Consider the following 25416-nt stretch of genomic DNA (forward strand, 5'->3'; position numbering starts at 1 on the left):
GAAGGACTGGACAAAGTTGTTGGACATTGCTCAATTTTCATACAACCTGCAGAAAAGTGAGTCAACAGGCGGGAGTCCCTTTGAGATCGCTACAGGCCAACAACCTTTAACACCACACACTTTGGCGATGGGTTACAAAGGCCCAAGCCCCACGGCCTTTAAATTCGCAAAAGGGTGGCATGAAGAGGCCGACATAGTACGAGCTCACCTTGCCAAAGCCGCCAAACGAATGAAGAAATGGGCAGACACGAAGAGAAGACACTTGGAGTTCGAAGAAGGAGACCAAGTGATGGTAAAACTCCTCCTCCATCAAGGGAGACGATTTTCCAAGGTCCACAAGGGGCTTGTAAGGCGATACGAAGGCCCTTTCCTCGTAGAGAAGCGAGTAGGAAAAGTGGCCTACCGCCTAAAGCTACCCTCACATTTGGAGATGCATCCCGTATTCCACGTAAGTTTACTTAAAACTTATCATGAAGATAAATAAGATCCTAGTAGACACGATTCAAAGAGAGCTCCCACAGCAATCACAATCGTACCCGAAAGAGAAGCCGAAGAGATACTGGCACATCGGGCGATACCAAGAAGGGGTACCCATCCAAGTTACGTCGAATATTTCGTCAAGTGGAAGGGGTTACCAGAAAGTGAGGTAAGTTGGGAAAATGAATTGTGTTATGGAACTTCAAAGACATCATCCAGGCCTACAAGGAAGACGCGACGAGGACGTCGCCAGATTGAGTGAGGGAGAATGTCACGGCCCAATCTTCCTGGCCCGAGAAGAGGAGGAGGCTTAAGCCCTCTTAAGCCCAACCCAAGGAAGATTCTAGACTGGAAGAAAGCTGGAAGGAAGTTCCTTGATTAGTGCTAATTGAGATATAAAAGGAATGTCTTGATTAGGAATGTCCTTGATTGATATTTATAAGGAATCCCTAAATTAGTGCACAATCAATGTAACAGCTAGAATTAGCCCTATAAATACCCTTGATGTATTACATTTTAAATCACGAAGTATTTTTATCAATACATTACTTTCTCTCTCTAAAGTTCTTGTGTTTATTCGAGTGTTACTTTGAGTAAGGCTGACTAGTTATTCAATCTTACGAAGATCATAACTAGTGCCGCACGGATCGTTGGTGAAAAGACCAAGCCCGTGACAAAATGCACGGGATACATGCTAGTGTTTGTAAGATTGTAAATAATCTTTTGTTATGGCTCCCAATATATGTAGTGCATATATTTCACTCATTAGTTGTGTCTCAATTGTGTGTTCCAACTTTGTCAAACTTCACATATAAACTTAGTTTAACATTATCTCCACATTTTTCAAGTCAAACTTTATACACTTTGACATCATCTAAAAATATAATAAAGAAATATTTATGTGTCCTTGGTTCTAGTTTCTCTTTATTCACATGTACACATGCAATCCATCAAAGATATATTTGTTTATTTTTTTTTTATAAAAATATGAATTAGATAAACCAATCTATACATCAATCGGTGTTTTCAAACTAAACTTGTATTAATCAAGTAATTAACTTTTGAAATTGTCTTTCCTCCATTTTGTTGAAGTTACATTTTCCCTTAAATGAGAAGTGCCTTGCAATTTTAGAAGGCTAGGAGTTCACGCAATCATAACAATTATAGAAGTATAAATGGATTTATTCTAATAATAAATTTGAGACTATTATTATTGTTATGTTGCATGTGATTGGTTTAAACTACTTTTCAGATAATGTTAAAAATAATTTGTATGGAATATAAATAAGATTTGTTTTTCAAAAAAAAAAAATTTCTAAAATTAATTGTAATAATTAAGATAGTTATTTTTAATTAAAAATAAAACAACTATGTTATTTTATTTATGAATAAATCTCATTAAGATTTTTTTAGTCTATATGAACAAATAAAAAATAATAATAAAGAAACAAAAACATTCATGCAGTTGGATTTAAAATAGTATCAGCGTCATTGAAGCTATTCCCCACCTGCGAGCTCCAAAAGTACTCCTACTAGTTTCGTTTCGTGAAACTGAATAGGGATTGAGGAATAGAATATTGTCTAGCATCTTCAGTAATAACCCTAACTGAAGGCACAAAATCAAACGATTTGGCCATCTTAGAACTCGTCGCCCCATCGATTTCGTCCTCATTTTCTATCCGCAGGTAAAGCACTAATGCAAATTTTCGAGATCCACCTTTAGTATGGAATATAAATAAGATTAGGGATGACAATGGGGCGGTTCGGGGCGGGGAATGCAATTACCATCCCCGATCCGTTTTAATTTCGGGGATTTTTTTAATACCTTCCTCGCCCCGTTCGATTTTTTTCGTTTTCGGGGAATCGCACTAGGCACCGCTAATAATTTTTATTTTAAAAAAATAAATAAAAATTTATATAATAAAATTATATAAACAAATTTTTTAATATAATGTATATTGTAATATATTAAAATTTTATATTATTATAAATAAATAATTTTAATACTCTTATAAAATATAGTAACTAAATAAATATATTGGTGATTTAATATATTTAATTATATTTATGGTATTCGGGTCATAATCGGGATGAAATCGGGGCGGGGCGGGGCGGGTCGGGCGGGTCGGGGGACACAAATACCATCCCCGCCCCATCCTTGTTCGGTTTCGGGGAAAACCGTCTCAAACAGGGCAATTCGGTTCGATTTTTGTGGGAGGTTTCAAATTGCCATCATTAAATAAGATTTGTTTTTCAAAATCAATTTTTTTTCTTTCTAAAATTAATTATAATAATTAATATAGTTATTTTTAATTAAAAATAAAACAAAATAAGGTCTAATTATACTATGTTATTTTATTTATGAATAAATCTCATTAAGATTTTTTTAGTCTATATGAACAAATAAAAAATAATAATAAAGAAACAAAAACATTCATGCAATTGGATTTAAAACAGTATAGCGTCATTGAAGCAATTCCCCACATACGAGCTCTAAAAGTATTCTTACTAGTTTCGTTTCGTGAAGCTGAATAGGGATTGAGGAATATAATTTTGCCTAGCACCTTCAGTAATAACCCTAACTGAAGGCACAGAATCGGACGATTTGGCCATCTTAGAACTCGTCGCCCCATCGATTTCGTCTTTATTTTCTCATAATCCGAATGTAAAGCACTAATGCAAATCTTCGAGATCCACCTTTAGTATGAAATATAAATAAGATTAAGGATGGCAATGGAGCGGTTCGGGGCGGGAAATACAAATACCATCCCCGCTCCGTTTGATTTTTTTCGGTTTCAAAAATCCCACGGGGCACCGTTAATAATTTTTATTTAAAAAATAAATAAAAATTATATAAACGAATTTTTTAATATAATATATATTGTAATATATTAAAATTTTATATTATTATAAAGAAATAATTTTAATACTCTTATAAAATATAGTAAATAAATAAATATATTGGTGATTTAATATATTTAATTATATTTATGGTATTCGGGTCAGAATCGGGTTGAAATCGGGGCGGGTTGGGGCGGGGTACATAAATACCATCCCCACCCCATCCTTGTTCGGTTTGGGGGAAAACCGTCCCAAACGGGGCAATTTGGTTCGGTTTTTGCGGGGCGGTTTCAAATTGTCATCCTTAAATAAGATTTGTTTTTCAAAATCAATTTTTTTTTCTTTCTAGAATTAATTATAATAATTAATATAGTTATTTTTAATTAAAAATAAAACAAAATAAGTTCTAATTATACTATGTTATTTTATTTATGAATAAATCTCATTAAGATTGTTTTAGTCTATATGAACAAATAAAAAATAATAATAAAGAAACAAAAACATGCATGCAATTGGATTTAAAACAGTATCAGCGTCAATGAAGCTATTCACCACCTGCGAGCTCCAAAAGTACTCTTATTAGTTTCGTTTCGTGAAACTGAATAGGGATTGAGGAATAGAATATTGACTAGCATCTTCAGTACTAACCCTAACTGAAGGCACAGAATTGGACGATTTGGCCATCTTAGAACTCGTTGCCCCATCGATTTCGTCCTTATTTTCTCATAATCCGTAGGTAAAGCACTAATGCAAATCTTCGAGATCCACCTTTAGTATGGAATATAAATAAGATTAGGGATGGCAATGGGGCGGTTCGGGGCGGGGAATGCAATTACCATCCCCGCCCGATTTTAATTTCGGGGATTTTTTTAATACCATCCAGGCCCCGTTCGATTTTTTCGGTTTCGAAGAATCCCACGGGGCACCGCTAATAATTTTTATTTTAAAAAAATAAATAAAAATTATATAAAAAAATTATATAAACGAATTTTTTAATATAATATATATTGTAATATATTAAAATTTTATATTATTATAAAGAAATAATTTTAATACCCTTATAAAATATAATAAATAAATAAATATATTGGTGATTTAATATACTTAATTATATTTATGGTATTCGGGTCATAATCGGGGTGAAATCGGGGCGGGTCGGGGCGGGGGACACAAATACCATCCCTGCCCCATCCTTGTTCGGTTTCGGGGAAAAACCGTCTCAAACAGGCAATTCAGTTCGATTTTTGTGGGCGGTTTCAAATTGTCATCATTAAATAAGATTTGTTTTTCAAAATCAATTTATTTTTCTTTCTAAAATTAATTATAATAATTAATATAGTTATTTTTAATTAAAAATAAAACAAAATAATGTCTAATTATACTATGTTATTTTATTTATGAATAAATCTCATTAAGATTTTTTTAGTCTATATGAACAAATAAAAAATAATAATAAAGAAACAAAAACATTCATGCAATTGGATTTAAAACAGTATTAATGTCATTGAAGCTATTCCCCACTTGCAAGCTCCAAAAGTACTCTTACTAGTTTCGTTTCGTGAAACTGAATAGGGATTGAAGAATAGAATATCGCCTAGCACCTTCAGTAATAACCCTAACTGAAGGCACAGAATCAGACGATTTGGCCATCTTAGAACTCGTCGCCCTTCGATTTCTTCCTCATTTTCTCATAATCTGAAGGTAAAGCACTAATGCAAATCTTCGAGATCCACCTTTAGTATGAAATATAAATAAGATTAGGGATGACAATGGGGCGGTTCGGTGCGGGAAATGCAATTACCATCCCTGCTCCGTTCGATTTTTTTCGGTTTCGGAAAATCCCACGTGGCACCGTTAATAATTTTTATTTAAAAAAATAAATAAAAATTATATAATAAAATTATATAAACGAATTTTTTAATATAATATATATTGTAATATATTAAAATTTTATATTATTATAAAGAAATAATTTTAATACTCTTATAAAATATAGTAAATAAATAAATATATTGGTGATTTAATATATTTAATTATATTTATGGTATTCGGGTCAGAATCGGGGTGAAATCGGGGCGGGTTGGGGCGGGGGACACAAATACCATCCCCGCCCCATCCTTGTTCGGTTTGGGGGAAAAACCGTCCAAAACGGGGCAATTCGGTTTGGTTTTGCGGGGCGGTTTTAAATTGTCATCCTTAAATAAGATTTGTTTTTCAAAATCAATTTTTTTTTTTCTTTCTAAAATTAATTGTAATAACTAATATAGTTATTTTTAATTAAAAATAAAACAAAATAAGGTCTAATTATACTATGTTATTTTATTTATGAATAAATCTTATTAAGATTTTTTAGTCTATATGAACAAATAAAAAATAATAATAAAGAAACAAAAACATTCATGCAGTTGGATTTAAAATAGTATCAGCGTCATTGAAGCTATTCCCCACCTGCGAGCTCCAAAAGTACTATTACTAGTCTCGTTTCGTGAAACTGAATAGGGATTGATGAATAGAATATTGCCTAACATCTTCAGTAATAACCCTAATTGAAGGCACAACAACGGACGATTTGGCCATCTTAGAACTCGCCGCCCCATCGATTTCATCCTCATTTTCTCATAATCCGCAGGTAAAACACTAATGCAAATCTTCGAGATCCACCTTTAGTATGGAATATAAATAAGATTTGGGAATGCAATTACCATCCCCGCCCCGTTTTAATCTCGAGGATTTTTTTAATACCATCCTCGCCCCGTTCGATTTTTTTCGGTTTCGAGGAATCACATGGGGCACCGTTAATAATTTTTATTTTAAAAAAATAAATAAAAATTATATAATAAAATTATCTAAACGAATTTTTTAACATAATATATATTGTAATATATTAAAATTTTATATTATTATAAAGAAATAATTTTAATACTCTTATAAAATATAGTAAATAAATAAATATATTGGTGATTTAATATATTTAATTATATTTATGGTATTCGGGTCATAATCGGGGTGAAATCGGGGCGGGGAACAAATACCATCCCCGCCCCATCCTTGTTCGGTTTCGGGGAAAAACTGTCTCAAACAGGGCAATTCGGTTCGATTTTTGTGGCGGTTTCAAATTGCCATCATTAAATAAGATTTGTTTTTCAAAATCAATTTTTTTTTCTTTCTAAAATTAATTATAATAATTAATATAGTTATTTTTAAGTAAAAATAAAACAAAATAAGGTCTAATTATACTATGTTATTTTATTTATGAATAAATCTCATTAAGATTTTTTTAGTCTATATGAACAAATAAAAAATAATAATAAAGAAACAAAAACATTCATGCAATTGGATTTAAAACAATACCAAGCTACTCCCCACCTACGAGCTCTGAAAGTACTCTTACTAGTTTCGTGAAACTGAATAGGGATTGAAGGATAGAATATTGCCTAGCATCTTCAGTAATAACCCTAACTGAAGGCACAACAACGAACGATTTGACTATTTTATATATCGCAGCCCCATCGATTTCGTCCTAATTTTCTCATAATCTACAGGTAAAGCACTAATGCAAATCTTCGAGATCCACCTTTAGATCGTTATAAATGCATTACCAAATCTTCTACACTAATGCATTTTGAAGAAAATACTTTACTAGTTGTATCTCTTATCTTCTCCTTCAAGAATCATTTTATATGAATATCTTTAAGACATAATTGCAGAAAAGGGATATTGATTGGAATTCGAGTCTCAAGATAATTATCCTCTTCAAAGAGAAAAATATCTGGTATATATTCCTCAATGAATCATGTACATAGGATTGGACCTTTTTTCTAATTGAATTTCTCGTCTAATTGTTTCGTTTGATTGTTCCCTATCAGCCTTGATTGCTGTTGTTTTTTTTTTGTCTTATTGTTTTTATCTAGTATTAATGGTCTTTATTTTATACTATGTTATTTTATTTATGAATAAATCTCATTTAGATGTTTTTAGTCTATATAAACAAATCAAAAATAATAATAAAGAAACAAAAACATTAATGTTGTTGGATTTAAAACAGTACCAAGCTACTCCCCACCTACGAGCTCCAAAAGTATTTTTACTAGTTTCGTTAAACTGAATAGGATTGAAGAATAGAATATTGCCTAGCATCTTCAGTAATAACCCTAACTGAAGGCAAAAAAGCGGACGATTTGGCCATCTTAGATATCGCAGCCCATCGATTTCGTCCTCATTTTCTCATAATCCGCAGGTAAAGCACTAATCCAAATCTTCGAGATCCACATTTAGATCGTTATAAATGTATTACCAAATCTTTGAAACTAATGCATTTTGAAGAAAATACTTTACTAGTTGTATATCTTATATTCTCCTCCAATAATCATTTTATCTGAATATCCTTAAGACAGATTTGCAGAAAAGAGATATTGCTTGGAATTCGAGTCTCAAGATAGTTATCATCATTAAAGAGAAAAACATCTGGTAAATATTCCTTAATAAATCATGTACGTAAGATTGGACCTTTTTTCCAATTGAATTTCTCGTCCGATTGTTTCGTTTGATTGTTCCCTGTCTTCCTTGCCTGCTGTTGTTTTTTTTGTGTTATTGTTTTTATCTAGCACTAGTGGTCTTTATTTTAAGATAGTTATTTTTAATTAAAAATAAAACAAAATAAGGTCTAAGTATACTATGTTATTTTATTTATGAATAAATCTCATTTAGATTTTTTAGTCTATATAAACAAATAAAAAATAATAATAAAGAAACAATAACATTCATGCAGTTGGATTTAAAACAGTACCAAGCTACTCCCCACCTATGAGCTCTGAAAGTACTTTACTAGTTTCGTGAAACTGAATAGGGATTGAAGAATAGAATATTGCCTAGCATCTTCAGTAATATCCCTAACTGAAGGCACAACAACGAACGATTTTGCCATCTTAGATATCGCAGCCCCATCGATTTCGTCTTCATTTTCTCATAATCCGCATGTAAAACACTAATGCAAATCTTCGAGATCCACCTTTAGATCATTATAAATGTATTACCAATTCTTCGGCAATAATGCATTTTGAAGAAAATAATTTACTAGTTGTATCTCTTATCTTCTCCTCCAAGAATCATTTTATCTGAATATCCTTAAGACAGAATTGCAGAAAAGGGATATTGCTTAGAATTCGAGTCTCAAGATAATTATCCTCTTCAAAGAGAAAAACATCTGGTTATATATTCCTTAATGAATCATGTACATAGGATTGGACCTTTTTTCCAATTGAATTTCTCGTCCAATTGTTTCGTTTGATTGTATCATGTCTGCCTTTGTTTTTTTTGTCTTATTGTTTTTATCTAGTACTAGTGGTCTTCATTTTAAGATAGTTATTTTTAATTAAAAATAAAACAAAATAATGTCTAATTATACTATGTTATTTTATTTATAAATAAATCTCATTTAGATGTTTTTAGTCTATATAAACAAATAATAAATAATAATAAAGAAACAAAAACATTCATGCAGTTGGATTTAAAACAGTACCAAACTACTCCCCACCTACGAGCTCCGAAAGTACTCTTACTAATTTCGTGAAACTTAATAGGGATTTAAGAATAGAATATTTTCTAGCATCTTCAGTAATAACCCTAACTGAAGGCACAACAACGGACGATTTGGCCATCTTAGATATCGCAGCCCCATCGATTTCGTCCTCATTTTCTCATAATCCGCAGGTAAAGCCACTACAACAAAAATGACTTTCGGCGACGCTTAAAAAGACTTCTGCCAACCTTTAAAAGCGTCGCCAAAAACATTACCGACACTTATTCTTGCGTCGCCAGAAGCAGGGTGGGCGCAAGTTTTTACCACGCTTATTTAAGCGTCGCCGAAAGGCGAAAGTTTTAACGACGCTTATTTAAGCGTTGGAAAAATTAAAAAACGTCGCTAAAAGACTGTTTTATTTTAAACTATTTTTTTAAAATTTGTTTTTTTCTATTTTCATTTTAGATGTTATTTTTTTATCTCTACTATTATCACATTTGCCTTTCATCTCTCAAGTACCTAAATTAAGATAACCCTAAACCCTTATGGTGAACCCATATTCCAGCACATTATAACCTTAAAAACACTTCAGAAACTAATGAACTCTCTCATATTTTATATACCAAAAACTTCTTCTTTTTCTCCGATGTGGGATAAATGTCATATTAACACTTCAAAAACTAATGAACTCTCTCATATTTTACTTTTAATATAATTAAATTTAAATAATAATTAAATAAAAGACATATATTAATAATACTATAAAAAGTTTAAAAATTATGTTATATAAAAAATATTAATTAAATTTTAATGTTAACAAAATTTTAAGTCAAATTTAATTTTAAAAAAATTAAAAAATTAAAATAAAATATTTACAAAGTTTAAAAATAAAACATAAAAATTATTAAAATTTAGAATATTTAAATTATAAGGTTTTAACAAAGTTACAAAGTTGGTATATAAAAAAAAATAAAGGTGGTGGTATAGATATAAAGGTTGGCAAAAGTTTTTTCTTTTAATTTTTACCCACGCTTAATATGGGTTGGCATATAAGGGTCACTGAAAGTATGTTTTGTTGTAGTGAGCACTAATGCAAATCTTCGAGATCCACTTTTAGATCGTTATAAATGTATTACCAAATCTTTGACACTAATGCATTTTGAAGAAAATACTTTACTAGTTGTATCTCTTATATTCTCCTCCAAGAATCATTTTATCTGAATATCATTTTGATGGTAAACATTTTATCTATGGCAAAATCACATTTGAATCTTGTATGCATCTTGTTCTTATCGATCTCCTTTCTTAGTGGATAAGGATAGAACAATTGGAGCAGTTGAAATGCTGACTCTGAATCTTGTAAAAGAACAACAAAGGTAAAGGATTAGGTTAATTTGACAGAAAGAAGTATTGTGTTATTGGTCATTATTGAATGTTGTTCCTATAAAAAGTACAAAATATATATATATATATATATATATATATATATATATATATATATATATATATATATATATAAAACTTGCTGACTCGAGCTGGTATATAAGAACTTAAGTTGTTGTGATATTTTTTAACTTACTTGATCTAATTGATTTGATTAAGAAAAGTCCTAACGGGATTCTCTTGTGGTGGTGGGGTGTGGAAATAAATTGAAACCATTTTTTTTTGGTGTCACTAGGCAATAAGTAGTCAGACAAGGAAGAAAGGGAACTAAACCTTTCAAGGAATCCCCATAGAAAATACCACCAATACAACATCTTTTGAAGCAACATGTAAACAAATATTTGGTAGGCTTCACATCAAAAGAATATAGCCAAAACAACGTACAAACGAAATCTGTGGAACAACATGCATGTATGTACATATCTTTATAGATAGATAGATATAGGTATCATAAATTATGGAGCATAGAAGCTCAAATCTCAAGGGGATGACCAACAGTTGATCAAACCATGGGACCTTCAATTGGATACTGAACATACCATTGCTACATAAAGAGACATAATGAACTCTGCTTCTAAATTGAGTTGTGCAATTATTTCTTACTTCTTATAGCAACCATGCATGGGAACACTCCTGAACCAAAAGCTGGAAGTACTTCTCATATCAACAATATACTATTATTACTATTATCAACAAATATTCTACTTACTTGTCTGTGTAAAGCTCTGCTCTGTCCCCAGAAGACAGAAGGGCGGGAGTTGAATGGGTCTGGAACCCTGATATGGTCTTGGGTCGACCTGCCTGTCTGTCCAACTACGTACATCCATCCAAAGCTTGCCCTACGTACCCTAACTGGCACAGGAAGAGGTTTCAGCTTCTCTTCTACCGTCATCAGCATTCTTGGATGTGCAAACTAAAACACACGAATTCTGCGCACCAGCTTATGCAAGGCCCAGGGTTATAACATATAAAATTACAACCAAGAAGAAAATGAGGCAATACAAATTATATATATACTTATAGGTCATCCCTGAAATAATGGAAGACTGTTCTTATTTTCTTCAAGGTGGTATATATGCATGGCTTTAGCTTATTGGTTTGTCTAAAATACATGGAATCTGACTTGTTCCTTGATAATATATAAGGGTACATGTAAATGTAAACCAAAATGCCCCAAAACTTGTGAAGGCTTCCTTAGGGCTATTGTGTACATGGAGATGATGTATTTCTGGTTTGCTTAATATTTTTTTATATGTTCCTCAAGTATTTGATATTGTTTTCTGTTTTATTTTTAATATCTATATACATATATGATTAGGATCATAGGAAAAAATAAAGGTATTTCCTCAAGTATTTGATATCGAAGACATATATAACTCAACTGAAGAGAGAACAATGAGCAAATCAACTGAGAGAGGAAACTGTTCTTGAGGAGCTACCAAAACAAGAACAGCAGCAAGACTATCCATCCAAGCAGCGAACACCTTCGTTCTTTCGGTGAGCGCTGATTCTTAGGTTAGTCTAGATCTAGGATTAAAATCAGATATCATATCTAGTCTTAAATCTCAAGTAAATTTCTGCTGAAATCGCGAGTTAGTCGTTCAGAGATATCCTTCTCGGTCGCGTTAGCTGAAACATAGCTCCAGTAGGTGGAAGAACGTCCTGCGCAGTCGATCCGATCACCGTTTCCCTATCCTCGGACGATGAACACCTTCGGACGTCAACGGCACCGGCCACCGGGAGCAGTCGACGGCGGGAGACAAGCAGGAAAGAAGACGTCTTTTTTTTTTCTAATTTCCTCAAACTCTTCTAATGATTTTAAAGGGGCCCTCAGACCTTTTATTCTTTTAAAATAACCTAGATACTTTAATTCTGAATTAATTGATTAATTCGGAATTAATGTAGCCCCTGAACTCTTTATGTCATTTTTAATTGAACCTCAAATTATTTTTCTCATTTAATTTTTTGACTCCAAACTTCAAAATCCAAAATTAAATAATTTTTAATTTTTTGTTTGTTTCAAGAATTTAGCAAACTTTGAAATTGAAATGAATATTCAAATGTTCAAACATTTTTTAAACTTCTTCAAATTTTCTTAAAATTTTTAAAATATTATTTTTTCAAAAATAAAATTTTCTAAAAGCACGTTTGGATAATTCTGAAACTTTAAAAAGCTATAACTTGAATTTTATTAGTCCAAAAATCCCGATATTAAAAATGTAGCTTTTTAAAATATTTGTAATGCCCACAAAAATTTTCAAAAGTTTTGGGATCCGTTTGAAAAAATGTCTATCTTCGTAGTGTCATATTTGAAGTTAAATAACTCCAAAATTTTCAAACTCGATTTCTAAGAGCTTTTATAAATACTTTTGACCGTCCTGTGATATTTTAAAAAATGATGTTTCAAGAATTTTAGGAATCATTTTTTAAAATAACTAGTTTTAATGTGTTATACTCGTTAATGAAACTAAGAAAATGGCCAATTCCAATCATCCCTCCTCTTGCACGACAACAAAAATGTATCTCTTCCATTGGACAGGTATAATGTACAAACCTCCTCTTCCTAAGGACAGGATTAACAAGTAGTAAAATTCATCTCATCCCAATTCAAAGTTTGCATAAGAAGCTAAAGAGGAAGTAAAGTGAACTTGAGTATATTTGCACTGGGTAAGATACTCAAGTAGAATGTAAAAGTTAATTATTTTTTTCAAAATTTCAAACCTTAATATATTCTATTAAACATATATAAACACAAACTAAATAATTAAATTATTTTTAATATTAAATTATTATATACTTTTTATATTAAATTAAAATAATTTTACATAAGCTCAATCATAATAAACTATACTTATAACCATCTTAGTAGATCAATGAATATGAATGGAGAATTTGAAAAGATTAAATTTTGTTGTTATTGAATCTGGGCAATAGTCGATTGATTATTTGATTATTTTTAAAATATAATTTTAAAAATAATAATATAGAAATAAATAAATTTTGTTTAATTTAAAAATTACTAAATAATATAATCGATTAAAATAATAATGTTCTTAACTAATTAAAGATAATAAAATAAATTAATAAGACATAATAAAATAAAATTTAAACTTAATAATTAATATTGTTTTATATATAATTTTATCAATTGTTAATACTTTGTCAAATTTAATAATATATTTTATAAAATTATCTAAAACATTATAATTTATTTTACAATAAAAAAATTACATCTACTTCAATTTGTATCTTGTATATTTTAAAATAAAACAAAATTACACAAAATATTAATTTTCAAATAAGAGTTATAAGTTTTTACTTTCAAATTAAAATGAATAATGAAAATTTTGGATTGAAATAATAGTAAAATAAAACATAACATAACTATTAATCCCAATACAATTTCAAATCATAATTCCATATCATCTACAATAAAGATTGATAAGTTATTAAGGATGATGATATGAAATAAGTAACAAAAAGGTAAAGAAACCCTAACTAGCTAATACTACTTTGTGGTTAAGAAGCTTAAGTAACTCTTCCACAACAATATCAATATCTTCATCTCCTTTCTTTTGTATCATTTCCTTCACTTGTTTTGCCTTGTCTCTTATTTTCTCACCTTTCTTTTCCACCACAATTTCTCTAATCACTTCACTTATCTCTTCTCTATTCAACATTCCATTCTCATCCCTTTTCACTTCTAAACCAAGTCCAACCTCAACCGCCACTTGGGCATTGAATGGTTGATCAAGATGCATCGGTATGGCTACTATGGGCACGCCAAGACCCATAGCTTCCATTGTCGATCCCCACCCACAATGACTAATGAATGCCCCGATACTCGGGTGAGACAATATCCTTGCTTGCGCCGCCCATCCATTTACCACCATTCCCCTTTCTCCTACTCGCTCAAGAAACCCTTCGGGGATGAGGGATTCTAAAGATGAGGATTTCAATATCCATATGAAATTGGTCATACTTAACTCTAATCCATGGGCTATCTCCTCCTTCTCCTCTTTTGAGAGATAATACTCTGTTCCAAATGATACAAACACCGTCGATGACTTACCTGATAAAGATTAAGTACTCATCAATCATTTTTTTAAGAAGATACCTCAAATGACCCGTTCATTAATCTTAATTACTATAACGGTATGACATTTATCAACCATAAACAAGACAATTAAGGTCGTGTTCAATTTGATTATTTCAATAACTCAAATCCAAAAAACATCGTTTCACTATTCTTCTCATTTATCACTCAATCTATTAACCAAAATATTAAATACCATTTATTTTAAATTATCATTTTTTTTTATTTTATCCTTATATATTAATATTTTTAAGTCTATTTATTCAAAAATGTTATGACTTTTAGAAAAACTCTTATCCGACCGTGTGACACTAACTAACACTCTTGACTATCCAAACTGTGACACACCTACCAACTCCAAACTACCCAAATAATTAAAATACATTCTAACTTAAAGTCTTATAAATAGGAAAAAAAAATTCTGTGATCTTAGCAATGAAATTTTCATTTTATATATATAATTTTAAAAACTAGCCCAAGATTTTATGAAATGGGAAATAAGTTTTAAGTTATGTTAACATAATTATTATCTATTTATTTACCTTTAGTGTCTAACCACTTGATGATCGGATCCTCGCCGTCGCCGTCGTGTAGATTCTCCGGTTCTTTAATCAGCGGACCAGTCGAAATAAATCTCATCTCACTTAGATCCGATGCATAGTCAATGTATTTCCCTTCAATCTCACGAAAAGTCTTCAACAAAGTTATGTTATAAGATTTTCTAATCAATTCTTCCTTCTTCTCTATTTCTTTAAAACTATTATCGTCCAAATCTTTTCCTTCCGACCTCAACATCGCCATTTCTAGAAACTTCTTCCTCCAATAACTACCTCGTATACCGACCGCCGGAAAAGGAAACTCAACATTAGGTTTCTTACCCATATGAGAGCCAAAAGCCATGATGGCAGCGCAAGAGGTGAGGAACAAAACAGACGGGATTCCGATCGAAGAAGCGGCGACGGCAGCCCATGGTTGGTTGTAATCATATATGAGAAAATCTGGTTTGATTCTTTTAAGGATGTCGGAGAAAATGGATCTGGATTTATGCATTGCATTTTTTAAGGTGGGTTTAAGGTGGAGAGGAAGATTGTTGGTTGTGTGGAGATGGGGAGGGAGATCTGGATGAGGAAGGAGATGAAACTCTATTAGTTCGATTGAGAGAGAGATGTAATTGTTTTCGATGGATTTAAGGTTGACTGGTGTTGAACATAGATAGATATGGAAGTTTTTTTGAGATAGTTTTTTTGAGAGTTCTAAGAAAGAGGAGATGTGTCCATGGGCTAACCATGGTAGCATCAGAATTTTGTACTTGTTGATGTTGTTTGCTTCCATTGATGTTTCTTTCTCTCTTGAACAGAGAGAATTAATGTAGGAGAGAAAGCTATTGGGTAACATACAAAACACTATAATACACATTTATATGATAGTTTCCATTTGTTTTTTAATCATTTTTTATTTTATTTTTTTAACATTATCCCCCTTTAATTTTCATTTAAGTCATAATACATTTTAATAATAACTATTATTTTTTATCTATGATTATAATTTTATTATATTACTAATTAATGAATTATATAATTTTACTAATAAAAGATTTCTATACTTAAATATATTTTATTGTTTTATTTTTTTTTATTTCAATCTTTTTATTTAATAATATTTTAAAAAATAATATAATTATTTTTTATTTTAAATTAAATTATAATTTTTGAAATATAAAATATTTAAATTAAAAAGAAAAAGAAAAAATATATAGAATATAAAGTAAGATTTAAAGAGAGAAATACTAATTAATTTTGTTTTATATATGTATTATTTTAATTATAATAGTATTAACTTGTCATCAAAATTATAATCATAATATATTTTTAATATTAAATTTTAAAATAAAAGAGTCTTTGGCAAGATTTGTTTGGAGACACGCGGAACATGAGGCAGCGAAAGATAACAAGAGCAGATGGAGAGCTAATAATAGTCTTTGGGTACGTCAGAGGTGATGGGTATTAGATAGTAGTTTATATATACATAAATAAACTAATATATATATATATATATATATATATATATATATATATATATATATATATATATAATTATAATTATATAGCGAATAAAAAAGAAAAAAAAAATTAAATAAAAATTTTTAAATTTGTCTATCATTTTGATTTTTTTTAACTAAGGTAAATTATATGAAACACAACTATCTCATTTTCAGAAAGAAAAAAAAAAGGTCAGTTTTAGTGTTATAATGCCATTTAATATATTTTTTTTCAAACTAATAAAATAACACAACCATTATATACTTCTTTCCCGACTTTAAACATCTATAAGAAACTTTATCGAAAATTTGATGTTAATATTTGAGTAAATATAATTTAATAATATAATATTAATAACGTATTTTGATTGGTTGGAATGAAGAGAATCAATTACAGAATATCGATCCCAAAGAGATTTTTCTATTGTATTTTTTTTTTCTTCTTTTTAGAGCTCGTTTGATTATGCGAGTATGGGATATATAATCTGAATAGAAAATGGTCAAGATGTTATATTTAGTTCCATCAAGGTATTGATGGAATGGAATAATAAGAAATTACTTTTGTGGGAGACAATTTAGATTTTAATAATAGATAAAAATGACAAGTTTTTATCTTCCAGAGTATATCCCCCATTCTACGCTCTTAAGTTCCGTTAGTGAGTTAATCTACTTTTTGTTTAATGAATAAAAAACAAGGATAAATCAAACCTAAACCTATCCCTCAAATTTAAGGTAGTTGGGGCTATATGAAGTTAAATGAGAAATTTGAATAAATATAACAACGTAACAGAAACAAAAAAGACAAAAAAAAAAAACATGTAGAAATCTTGAAAAGCAGCAGTATATGTGGGGAGGGAGGGGTTCCTAAGTAAATTCAATTTTAATTTTAATCCCTAGAACCATAAGAATAAGTATTTGCCAACCATTTTTAGCCTCCTAATCTGATACAAACCACCAAAGAAAACACAACATTAAAACAAAGCAGAGTATGCTTTTAAGTAAACAAACATTTTTAATAATTCTTCACCTCTTTCCGGAATCTGGAGATCCTTCTTCGTAAGAAACCAGACCTTTCTTCTTCGCAGCCGGAAGAGGAGGAGGGCTTTCAGATAATGACCTTGACCTTTCTTTACTGGAGGAACGGCGGCGGCGACGGACTGGTGGGGAACGCGATATCGATGTGGACGGGCTTCTTCGCTGATGTTTCTTGGTACGAGGAGGGGAATCTCGAATTCTAGAAGTTTCTATTGGAGACCGACTACGACTATTATTATAACGCCTGTTGCGGTATCGGATTGGGCTTCTTGATACAGGACTTCGAGACCTGTTCATTCTGTTCCTGTTTCTATCTATAATAATTAGGTTCTACTACAAATACATTTTTAAGAATAATTTCAAATCACTAATTCTGTTGTTATGTACATATGATTATATTAACTAAAATATCAAATTATCTAGAGATTTTGATTTCATAATCTAGATTTCATGGAAACTGATCAAGGAAAGAATAGTGTGATATAAGAAACATGGGAGAAAAAAATGACCAACCTTGATGAAGCTCTACCTCTGGGAGGGCTCCTTTGTCTCCTGTAACTCTGATATCTGGCAATAAGAATAGAACAAATCAATTTCGACTTTGGAACATGTAATGAAAATTAACATAAAATTATATTGTACCTTCCATAACGAGATCGGTCAGGAGGAGAAGGTGTTCTGTATTTCCGTGCATAAGAAAACCGATCACTAAGACCCCTCCCTCTTCTAACGCGCTTAGATGACCCATCTGGAGTACGGCTCCTTGAAGAGCTCCTAGAATAGCTGCGACGGTTATACCTCGAATGTACTCTTACTGGACTTCGGCTCAGACTTCTTCTCCTAGATGCTGCTCTACCAGAGCTTCTACTACTCCCACTTCTTCGTGAAGATCTAACAGGGCTTCTACTAACAGCCTTTCTTGACCTTGAAGATGTCCTCGGTGGAGTTAGGCTCATGCTTCTTTGAGCCGGGGAACCAGTTGGGCTCCGACTAACACTTCTCGATCGTGATTTGGATCGTGATCGTGATATTACTGGGCTCCTGCTGATGCCTTTTCCATTAGTTACCCTCACTGGACTCCTTATAGGGCTTCTACTAGGACTTCTGCTAACACTTTTCGAGCTTCTACTCAAACTTTTTTTGGAGCTAATACTTGTGCTCTTGCTTTCACTTCTCTTGGGACTGAAGCTTCGACTCCTGGTCGTATATTAAATAAAAAAAATAGATAAATGCTAGGGAAGAGTCCAGAAAATATACAACTAAGCTAAAATTGTATTGTATTACAAAATCAGAATGTTTGAGAAGTAGGGATGAGAAACCAGACCATCTATTAGGGATTTTAAGGGAATTTGGGCTCACCCCAGTTAAATCCCTAATATGTTTTAACCCTTATCTCACTAAGTATCACAGTCTTATTAAGAAATATATAAATATGGAGATGATTGATATCTGAGAAAGATTACCTCGATTTTCCAGGGTGATCATCGACTATATCAGGCCTATCTAACTTTGGGACAAGTTCAACACTGTTTCTTAGTTGATCTCCATTTTCCTTGGGATATTCATTATCTTCTCTTTCAAACATCACAGCATCCTCTAGTGTCTTGTGATCAGTAGCAGTAACAGCCAATCCTTCAGAAAATGGGGATCCTTTGCTTTCTGCAATCATCAATTTGACATTTATTGGATAAGACACTTTCAAGAATATCTAGGAAAATACAAATGTTGAGGTTATATAGATGAAGAACAGCATGACAAGGTTCAACAACAAATCTATCATGAACCAACTTCTGAAGAAACACTAGGAAGCTTGTTTGATGTAGTTTTTTTCTTTTAAATAATCCGATTCTTTTAAGAATAAAAATATACCATGGGATATATCTGGGGTAATGACTATAATAATCCGATTTTAGCCTGTATTTAATATTTTATCTTACAAAAAAAGTAAGGGTATTTTAGTTGATGATTTTGATTGATGAAGCGATCAATGATGGAATAAGGGTTATTTTGATTAAATCCAAATAACCCTCATCATCAACCAAGGCATAGCTCTTCTTCAAGTAAAAGAACTAGATATAAATATACTCATATATTCCAGAAAATAAGATCCACCTGACAACCAAATAAGACAAGGTCATGATTACGAATAAGACAGATAACTTAACTCATCTTATATCAAACCACATGGCCTATCAGATTATCAAGCACTAGGTGAGTGTGACATAGTATTGGTGAATATTTAATATAGACCTATAAAAACTCAGTTTGAGAGTGCTGGTGGACTAGCCACTAGACTTCATTCAAATTTCAAATTCCTAGATCATTGGAACATAACAGATAACTTCATAGTGCTTAGCAGTTTAATTATATTTCAAGAAGCAAATCGGATGATCATCATAATGACCACCAAAATCCCCCAAAAGTTAATCAACTGGTATATAAGCCATAGCAAATATAATTGATCACAATGTAGAGGGAAATTGGATCATAAAGAAAAAAATACGATTTATGGAGCATACCACTTTTCTGAGCCCCATTTTTTTGTTTCTCCTCCACAATGTTGTCTTCTGAACTGCTCTCGGAATCAGTATAACTCCTTGATGCCCTTGCATATTTGAAGAACAAAATCAGTAAAACCAATAACAAACACAAACAGGGAGAAGCTACGGTATCTTGAAGATTTATTTTTCAGATGGGGGGAGTCCAGCCATAGTGGATGACAACTTCCATTTAAGCAAATTAATCCAGAAGACAGCTTAGCTCATCAAGTGTTAACTACGAAAGTTGCCTAGCAACAGATAACCAATTCTATGTTGCTGGATGCTTGAGTTAATTCAGTGAATTATTTGAGTACGCGACTGAAAGAACAACCAAAACCACATAATACAAGGAACCCTAGAATGCTTCTAAGACAGATTCAACAACTATCCAAATAAAAAATCATAAGATAGGATTTGACCAGATTATATTAGATTCAAGTATTATCCCAAGTAAGCTTAAAGTCCAATACCAAACAGAAACAAAAGCCCTCAAGCCAGTAAACCATAAGCTACCAAGTGTACTTGAACATACAGATAGATAACACATGAGCGGTTAAAAACCCTAACTTACCAACACCACATACTAACTAACCAGTATACAGTTTCCGATGAAAGGACTTTCTGTAAGCAAAAAGAAGCAGATTTGATGGCTGGCATGAGAAAGAAAATGCACAGCATAGCAAAATCAGAAACACCTTTTGGATTTCCGTTTTGATCTCTTTCCTAGCTTCTTCCGCTTTTTATCACGTCGTTTTTCCCTCTTTTTTGCATTTCTATGCTTGCGACGCTTTAAGGACCTCTTTCTCTTTTTATACCTTTCATCACTTGAAGTACTTGAATCACTTTCAGACAAAGAGGAAGTGTCAGAGTCACTGTCAGACTCTGATGAGTCAGACTCACTGTCTGAGGTACTATCTGATTCAGAACTAGAATATTTTCTCTTCTTCCTCTTATCTCTTGAAGATTTCTTATGCTTTCCATTCCGACGTATCTCATGGGTGATGCCTTCAGACAGTCCATCTTTTCCCACTTTTAATATTTTCCCTTGCATTTTATCTGATATTGATCATCAGAAAATATAATGTTTATATATAGAAGCAATGTAAGAGGCAACAATTTGACATCAACAAACAGTGTTATTTAACAAGTATACAAGCAAGAATACTGAAATTTCAAAGGTTAGATTGGTTATAACATAATCCAGAGAGAGGAGAGAGGGACAAATTTTTGTTAAAAAACCAAACAAGTCCCAAAACCATCCTCAGAAGACTTACCCACAAGTAATTCACCACTATTTATGATCTTCACTATAACTGCAGGTCTACCTTCTTCATCACCTGAATTTTCAATCTTCTGGAGAATGTCATCGCCTTCTACCAGTTTCCCAAAGACTATATTCTTCCTGCCATACAATAAATAATGAAAACGTATCAAGATAGTAGAAATGCATGCACCAAAGAAAATTTGATAAATAATGTGCCACCCAATAACCATAGAAAAAATCACTAATAGATAAATAAACAGGGAGCACCTGTCTAGATGATGATCAGCTTTGAAAGTTATGGAAAACAAAGAACCTCTTGAATTCCGATCAGCAATTGCCATTGACAGAAGACCACGGCTATCATGCTTGTGCTTGGGAGACTCATCTGAGATAATGTTACAAAATGCTTGTAGGTCAAAATGTAAAAAATATCACACCAAACATTAAAAATGCCCAGCAGTTGACATTTGAGAGGTAATACTATTTTCTGATCTCAATACAGTAGCATATAATAGCAGCCCTTGTGTCTTTCTTCATTCCAGTTCTTTGAGAAATGTGAACAAAATGGTTGCTTACAATCAATTACTAATAAATATCAATTGTGCATGGAAGTGGCTTACATATTCCATATAGCGCAATAGCAACGGAACTGTTAATCTGTTATTTGTTTGATGCAAATCCATTCTGACACAGTTAGCATAAAGTTACAAGTGCTTAATCTATGAGAAAAGAGGCAAAGAATATTAATATATCATAACCATTGAATGCCATTATTGTGAAATATAATTTTCTACAGGATGAAAAGTTCCCTATAATGATCCCATTGCTCACAAACAACATATAGTCATCCCCACAAAATCATACAGTATATGTATGCAAGAAAAAAGCAAACAGATCCACACAAGATGAAATGCAAGGAGACCAATAATTCAGAGTGCCAACTTGAAAATAACATATCCAAAAGGCAATCAAATTTGTAATGAATACCTATAATAATAAATAGATGTTGGAGGGACGCTAAGGGAAATCAAAGTCAGTAGCCAATTCGCTAAATACAATAAGAGTCATAAGACTATTAAAGTATTCAGAGATTTGGAATAGCTAACCAAGACCAAAAAGATAATATTCCAATGAAAACTTAGTGTCCGAAGTCCAAGAAGTCCAAGCACACTCAAAGAAGTGTATATTCTTCAATGTCCCAGCCACTTTTAGACAAAAGATTCTTTACAGGCTTACTCTCTCACCTACAATATGGAGGCCATGGAGGTTCCTATATAACATCTGTAGTGCCTATATTCTTCAGCAAACACAAAACATCTCTTCTAATAAAAACTATAATTCAATAATACTTAAAATTATTCATAGATAACAAAATAATCTGCAAACGCCACAATGTATATCTGTTTCAACTGATAACAAAGTGCACAACTGTTCAGATAATATATATAAACTAATCAACCATTAAATAAATAATGCAACTGATTAATTAGGTTGAAGCACAGAATACACCAAGAGTTGGATCAAAATTAGTCCGGAGCTTTACAACAATGGAAAAGGAAACCTACTGTTCTATAGATAACAGTGATTGAGAAGAAGAATATAAATATATTATCTATATAACTATCTAGGCTAGCAAGGGGACCAGATAAGGTAAATTTAAACAGGGAGAAATACCTGGAAATTTCTCTCCATAAATGCTTTCTCCAAAGCTACCTAGAAATATTATAAAACAAATCAGGGGTAAATTACCACAACCTATAAGCCCAAGTGATTAAATTCATGAATACAGAACAGACCAAGGAGAATCTGATAAAAGAACAAACTTTCAAACCAGGCATGAATAATTTTCAGATCAGGCAGATTAAGATAGAATTAAAGAATGGGGAGTGACTTCTAGACTTAAAGGGGCAATTAATAGAAGTGGGATAAAAATAAATGAGACAAAATGAACATCAAGGACTAACAAGGATCTAAGCAGACAACACACTACATCTCATAAAAGAAACCTTCAAATGATAACCTTGAAAATTGAAGGAATTAAAGGACTTGAGAGATAAATACATACCATCTCTCATAACAAAATCTCCACCCTGAGAAAATAGATAAAAGGAATTAGTGTTACTTTTACGGCGGCAATATGTACATAATTCTCAGGAGATCCAGAAAGTCTAGCAAATTTTGGGTAGATAATTTATTAAATATAACCTTAAAACTACATCACAAGAAAAAACAGTCACCATCATCTTCCCTGTATCCTACAGTATAAAAACGAATAGCTGACTAAAAGCCAAAACCAAATGCAAAGAGATGTTTAACAAGGTGGGAAAACCATTTACCATAATCAAACTTTAAAGAAGTATGCATAACAAGTGAGTGAGTTAATACATACCTGTGTCATTGATCCCTTAACTATTCGATGGAAAAAGGAACCCTTGTAGTGTAGAGGCTTTCCACTCTTCTTACCAATACCTTTCTCCCCTATGAAAATATAAATCACCAAAGAATGAGAAATCTATGGATAAATCAGCGATGATTCTGGATACCAAATTTCAATGTAATACACTACAACTTGGTTTTTTGACATTCACGACTCATGTTCAAGTAATGTGCAAATTTTGCTAGTTTGTATTCTTTTAACTAGACATAGTTTCAACTTTAGAAATTCCTACACCACGGAAAATTTAGTCTCAAAGCAACAACTACTATAAGAAGAGCAGAAAATTGATCACTAATTTGGGAGTCTCGGAAAAAAACCCTAAAGAGATCAATTTAGATGAAGATTTGAACAATTACAAAACTTTGAATTGAATAGTTAGTTGGTGATAATGATTTTCAGGGATTAATAAAGTGCATTCTTCTCAATTTTCATGGTGCATATCTTCAAAGGACGATGTTCCTTGACAAATGATCTCTTGACACCATCCCATGTCTAGTTGAGTTGATGATTTGTTTATTTCTATAAATTTGGATGAAGGGCTTCTCTTTTTCTCTCATAACTTTTTTTCTCACCATATATTATGACCTTCGAAGTTACAAGTTTCTAATATTTCAAAAATATATATTTTAAATGCATACACAAAATAAAGGATATCAAGAAAACAATAGGGGTGGTGAATGATTTGGCCAGGTTTACATATCTACAATATTATATACCAAGTGAAACCTCCATTAACACCACCCACTAAGTGAAACCTGCACTGACAACATCTTCCTAAACATATGTGACAGGCTATCTATGTATCGCTTTCAACTGATTAAGCAGCGATTTTTACCAGTACATAAGGCATGAAAGTTTTCTGCAGTCTTCGGAGCCGTGTCATAATAAAGCTGCAAGAACAAAGAAACTAGTTCATTTTACGGTATAACAAGATTACCTATTTTTAAAGGTGATTATTTAAATGGAAACATAACAATACCTCAAATATCATTCTTTCAACAGGATCACCATCAATACACACATCTAAAAAAACCAGAGGATTCTTCGTGCTCATTTTATCTGTATTAAATCAAACAAAAACAATTAGAGAGTAGAACTATTAACATTGAATATGAAATGTAGGAAATTAAATCAAACAAAAACAAATAGAGAGTAGAAGAAATTTTACAATAACACACATACATACTTGATGCCTACAACGAAGAGATCATTTTTGAATTGAATCAGTTAAATAGAACATCTAGAGATTGCAAAGTGAATCAATAACAAAATCAGTAGCTTAAATAAAAAAATAACCGCCATAGAATGAAATAACGACCGTATAAGATCAAGAACAACTCATCTAACACAATTTGAGAACTAAAAACGGTAATGGCAGCGAAAGGAAACGATATCGGGGGAGAAAGGAGAAAATAAGAAGAATATAAAGATACATTGTAAATATATGAAGCAGTAACTATAGATTCAAATATTGACGGAGATGAAGAAGAACTTCACCGGCGCCGGCGACGGTGCTCTTACCGGAAACTTCTGAATATGATAAGAGAGCGGTGAAGAGCCGGGAAGAAGACTAAAGACTGATGAATGATTACGGTTGCCTGTTTGGTAACCTAGACATTTGGCTGATTTGCGAAATTAACCCTGATTGATTATGTATTTGCATCCGTTGCCATATAATATTTTCGTCATTTTCTTTTAATTAGAGATAAAATTTGACTACAACATTC

The 25416-nt window shown here is 31.9% G+C and overlaps 2 protein-coding genes across 5 annotated transcripts; both read right to left on the bottom strand.

Moving 5' to 3' along the window:
• Positions 1-13709: 13709 nt before the first annotated feature.
• Positions 13710-15719, bottom strand: LOC124927894 (UDP-glucosyltransferase 29-like). The gene is made up of 2 exons (XM_047468392.1): positions 14918-15719; positions 13710-14351 (listed from the first exon to the last, which is right to left on the bottom strand). Exons 1-2 carry the CDS (start codon positions 15705-15707, stop codon positions 13774-13776), a joined length of 1368 nt encoding a protein of 455 aa, XP_047324348.1. The 5' UTR covers positions 15708-15719; the 3' UTR covers positions 13710-13773.
• A 1443-nt stretch (positions 15720-17162) lies between these two features.
• On the bottom strand, positions 17163-25272 carry LOC124925527 (peptidyl-prolyl cis-trans isomerase CYP95-like). Of its 4 annotated transcripts, none has more exons than XM_047465554.1 (15): positions 25211-25272; positions 24669-24748; positions 24525-24579; positions 23642-23730; positions 23318-23342; positions 22927-22965; positions 21520-21637; positions 21263-21390; positions 20684-21044; positions 19968-20044; positions 18912-19107; positions 18091-18645; positions 17962-18015; positions 17441-17758; positions 17163-17354 (listed from the first exon to the last, which is right to left on the bottom strand). In XM_047465554.1, the coding sequence occupies exons 2-15, from the start codon at positions 24741-24743 to the stop codon at positions 17342-17344; spliced, it is 2103 nt and encodes a 700-aa protein (XP_047321510.1). In that variant the 5' UTR covers positions 24744-24748; positions 25211-25272; the 3' UTR covers positions 17163-17341. The 4 variants fall into 4 exon arrangements, with proteins under 4 accessions (XP_047321510.1, XP_047321509.1, XP_047321508.1 ...); XM_047465553.1 differs by having other exon boundaries at positions 17441-17752; positions 19968-20053; XM_047465552.1 differs by having other exon boundaries at positions 19968-20053.
• Positions 25273-25416: the final 144 nt, after the last annotated feature.

Source organism: Impatiens glandulifera, chromosome 2 (genome assembly GCF_907164915.1).
Source record: "Impatiens glandulifera chromosome 2, dImpGla2.1, whole genome shotgun sequence".
Classification (NCBI taxonomy): domain Eukaryota; kingdom Viridiplantae; phylum Streptophyta; class Magnoliopsida; order Ericales; family Balsaminaceae; genus Impatiens; species Impatiens glandulifera.

Bases quoted from the DNA above. Each gene is read 5' to 3' on its own strand.
- LOC124925527 (XM_047465552.1), bottom strand. From the start codon at position 24,743: ATGAGCACGAAGAATCCTCTGGTTTTTTTAGATGTGTGTATTGATGGT. The intron at 24,580-24,668 runs GTATTGTTATGT...TTGTTCTTGCAG, and splicing joins TTGAAAGAATGATATTTGAG to CTTTATTATGACACGGCTCC. The intron at 21,045-21,262 runs GTAAGTCTTCTG...GATCAATATCAG, and splicing joins TAGTGGTGAATTACTTGTGG to ATAAAATGCAAGGGAAAATA.
- LOC124927894 (XM_047468392.1), bottom strand. From the start codon at position 15,707: ATGGAAGCAAACAACATCAACAAGTACAAAATTCTGATGCTACCATGG. The intron at 14,352-14,917 runs GTAAATAAATAG...AATCTTTATCAG, and splicing joins CAAGTGGTTAGACACTAAAG to GTAAGTCATCGACGGTGTTT.